This window comes from Psammomys obesus, unplaced genomic scaffold (assembly GCF_907164565.1).
Source record: "Psammomys obesus unplaced genomic scaffold, mPsaObe1.curated_primary_1811, whole genome shotgun sequence".
Lineage (NCBI taxonomy): Eukaryota > Metazoa > Chordata > Mammalia > Rodentia > Muridae > Psammomys > Psammomys obesus.
The window spans coordinates 1-4,172 of NW_026594796.1; the positions used below are offsets into that span (position 1 = coordinate 1).

At 40.4% G+C, this 4,172-nt stretch overlaps 1 protein-coding gene across 1 annotated transcript; it reads left to right on the forward strand.

Annotated features, from left to right (window-relative positions):
• Positions 1-2,930: 2,930 nt before the first annotated feature.
• Positions 2,931-3,964, forward strand: LOC129685631 (reelin-like; the record flags this gene model as incomplete). The annotated part of the gene is given in 2 exon segments (XM_055619142.1): positions 2,931-3,164; positions 3,803-3,964. Coding segments are annotated over 2 exon segments (362 nt in total), but the record flags the coding sequence as incomplete, so codon positions are not given.
• Between the last annotated feature and the right edge of the window lie 208 nt (positions 3,965-4,172).

Consider the following 4,172-nt stretch of genomic DNA (forward strand, 5'->3'; position numbering starts at 1 on the left):
TTCAACTGTGTGGATGTGTGTGAGTGAGAGTGTGTGTGTGTGTGTGTGTACATGTGTATATGTGTATAGAAGTCGGAGAGCATATTAGGGTGTCATTCCTTAGGCACCACTCAACTAGGTTGTTAAAGCCAGATTCCCGTCTGTCTGTGTCTGTCTGTCTGACTTTCTGTCTATCTCTCTTTCTGTCTGTCTGCTGTCAGTCTTGTCTCTCTCTTTCTCTCTCCTCTCTCTTTGTGTCTCTGTCTCTCTGTCTCTCTGTCTCCCCCACCACACACACACACACACACACACACACACACACACAAGAATCTCGCTGGCCCTACCTTCCCAAGACTAGGATGTAAAACGAACGCCAGCATGCCCAGTTTTCATGTGGGCGTGGGGACTAAATTCAGGTTTTCATGCCTACAGAGGAACTCTCCCAAGTGAACCATCTCTCTTAACTTTTAGGTTAAGCTCCTGCCCCCAAGTAGCTCATTAATGCTTTGAAATTCTAGCTATGCTTTTCTCTATCTATTATCTGTGACAAGGCCATCTATTTTTTTTAATGTATTTCAAATAAAATTAACACAAGAGAAATTTGAGTTGTAGGTCTATGCTTTTAGAAACTTTTTTTTTAAATCAAAAATTGTCTAGAATAAACATCGCTTTCTCTTTCTGAAGTTTCACTGAATAGTTTGACTATTGAAATTTTTCTTTTCTTCATATTCTGGTAATATTTTATATAACTATTGGTTGCTTTTGTTCTTCTGTGGAAAGGCTAAGCATTTAACTACTGCCTTTTTTTCTGGGAATAGGCAGTTTACTGGGTTGGATCACAATTACACGGAAAAGAAATTTATACTCAATACCACTTACCCTTTGTAAAAAGTTTTAAACTCGAAGTATCCCCTCGTCATTATCACTATTTTCTACCAAGACTACTGTCCCATAACACTTTCATCTTGAGTGCGTCTTGGGGATGAATTTCTAAACTGATGGTTCATTTACCTAGTGACCCTAACCCTGCTGCGGGTCTTAATAAGAAGGGAATGTGGAGGAATTCAGGGCTGTTACCGTGTTTCTGAACAGGGCTATATTTTCCCAGATACACAGAGTGAATATATGACTACATTTGCAGATAGGGGGATGAACCAATGGTGGTCATATTCAGAGTCAGAGAGTTTCCTGTCATTCCTAAAGTCACTAGTGTGATTACTGGAAAGCAGGGGCTGCAAAGAATTTGTTGTTTTGTGTTTAAACCCGAGTGGGTTCCTCACTGGAATTCTATCCTGCTTACACAATCTTTATTAAAAGTAGACTTTCAGAACCACTTAACGAGAAGAGACTACAATGTGGTCTATCCAAATGGCCACCTCTCCCTCCCAGTCTAGTGCTAAGAAGACAACATTTAAGGTACACAGAAGTACATTTTCTCTGTGAGGCACTCTGCCAGTCTTACTGGGGAAACACATTCTAGTCACTTGCCGTGGTAAATCACACTTAAGCTCCCAGTGTGTCCAATTTAGCTGCTGCTTGCTTGCCTGTTTGGAAACTTCTTGGTGACTCAGGGGCTGACTTTGACTATTTTGCGGCAAAATAACAACGTGTGGAGAAGCAGAGGCTCGTTAGCATGGTCAGTAGGTTGTCATTTTCTTGCCTCTGTTTCTCCCTGAAGCTGTTTATGTTGTTCAGACAGCCCTTGAACTTCACGCTTTATTAGTTCGTGGCTTTGTAGGGCCCAACTTCCTTGTTAACCTGATGAAAATGGTATACTTGCAACTCTGGAAAATATAATGAACATCAAATTTACCATTTTATTTCCACTTGATCTCACATTCCATAGACCCCCAAAGAAGGCCATTGTGGGCCTTGGGTTCAGAAACACTGCCAGGGACCATTCTCTGAGATAGACCCTAACACCCACTCTGTGGACCACTGCTGTGTGGAAGGCTTCCTCCAGACTCCAGGGAGTTTAAAAAGCTTCAGAAATATGTCCCTACACCCAAGACACTGATTTCATTTTATAATTTGAAACTATTCTATACAAACTAAAACCAACTAAACCAAATAAAGTTTCTAATATTCAAGCACTAGCTCAGCTATGACAAAGTTTACTCATTGCTGAAAGATGGAGGGTGTTTAACACACTGACACAAACAGCATATTCTCAGGAAGCAGTCAAGTGTTAGGGAGAGAAGCTACTTTTTCTTTCTCACTGCCAAGTTGTGAGCTGCTGAGAAACAACACAGTTCTGCGAAGGACTTGTTTCTAGGTCAGAGGTATACGGTTTCTGTTTACAAAGCCAGCCTATGTGTGAGATGATTGAAGTGATCCTTGTTTTCAGAGCCTTAAAATATGTAAAGTATAATGTTACATTTACCTCTGCTCTTGGGCAAAATTTATTCTAGATATTTTATTAGAAATGTTCTATAAGGCAGAGGCAGATGGGTCTCTGTGAGTTTGAGAAGAGCCTGGTCTTGCCGGGGACACACAGAGAAATCCCGTCTGGAAAAGAAAAATGTTTTATGTTGTTTCATGAAGTCTGTGAGCATTATGAATAAAGTCATATGTGTTTTCAAGGACTCAAAGGTGTCAGTGTGTGCATATTTGTGCTCATTATAGATGAGCACTAACACTGGTCAAAGGTAAATGCTGAAATGTCTTAATTATAGCTTTTTACAGTAGGGACCTGTAGAGATTGAATTCTTCTGGAATATATTTCCAGTCAATTGGCCCTCATCAAATTTTCAGATTCAGTATTCTCCAAAGAGTAATGAGGCTTGTTTACCATTCACTCAATCCCTGATCTCTGGAACACACAAATGCGCACGCACACACACACACACACACACACACACACACACACACACACACACGATAGACCGTCGAGACTAACAGGCTCTGAAGGACCCACGGCTTAAGATTCACTCCCAGCACCTTTTTTTCAGGTGTGACCCAGGGTTTTCTGGCCCAGCTTGCGAGATGGCATCCCAGACCTTCCCAATGTTCATTTCAGAGAGCTTTGGCAGCTCCCGGCTCTCCTCCTACCACAACTTTTACTCTATCCGTGGTGCTGAAGTCAGCTTTGGTTGCGGTGTCTTAGCCAGTGGAAAGGCCCTGGTTTTCAACAAAGATGGAAGGCGGCAGCTAATCACATCCTTTCTGGACAGCTCACAGTCCAGGTGAGTTCAGGTGGGCCAGAGCATGTGCAGAAAGTGTGTGATGGAGTTTGGATCTATTCTCAATTTGTACTCTTTTTCTTTCAATAGATGGATATTTATTATATCTTTAACTAGGCAGGAAGGATGCCTTGTTTAGAATTAATTGTTCTATTTTTTTTAATAACTACAGGACTCACCAATGACTCTGAGCTAACTGACAGTATTTTTTTTTAAATATGAGATGTTTGAATCAAAATTGTGTTCTTAAGCCAAAGGCTGGTTAATTATTCATGTGGTTTATTTATTTGACAGCTTGCAGGAGCTGATTAGATTTACTCGACGTAGTCCCTTCCCCCAGTGCTTGATAAATAATGCAGTAAAGGAATGATTGGCATTTTAAGCGTGTGTGCACAAGTACACAGTATACAAATAGTTACGAATGTAGCTGTATTTTGTAGATACAGCTATGTATATAAAATAATACACATCTACACTTATTTATACATCCCTCAGTACAATTACTTATCTATTATAAAACAGTGACCGCAAACTTCCAGCTTTTGAGCCATTAATTTAAAACGTGTTTGAAATTCTTTGAAAACAAAGTTTATCAACAAGAATGTTAATGTGCTTACCAACTGCGAATGACTCATGTCTAGGTTTCTCCAGTTCACGCTGAGGCTGGGCAGCAAGTCTGTGCTGAGCACGTGCAGGGCCCCTGACCAGCCTGGGGAAGGAGTTTTACTGCACTATTCGTATGACAACGGGATAACATGGAAACTCCTGGAACACTATTCCTATCTCAACTACCATGAGCCCAGGTATGTCAGAACACATTTACAAAAATGGACAGAGTAATGCTTCCTGGGATGAATCATAACTCAATTTTATAATTTTGTGGAGGGCTGGATTATATAAGATTCTGTATATTCTTCTATTATGATGAACAATTGGTAAGCGATATTTTTTAAAATCTGTGTCTTACTGGCTTTGATACTTGAGAGAAATATGTTCTTATGTTTTGAACTG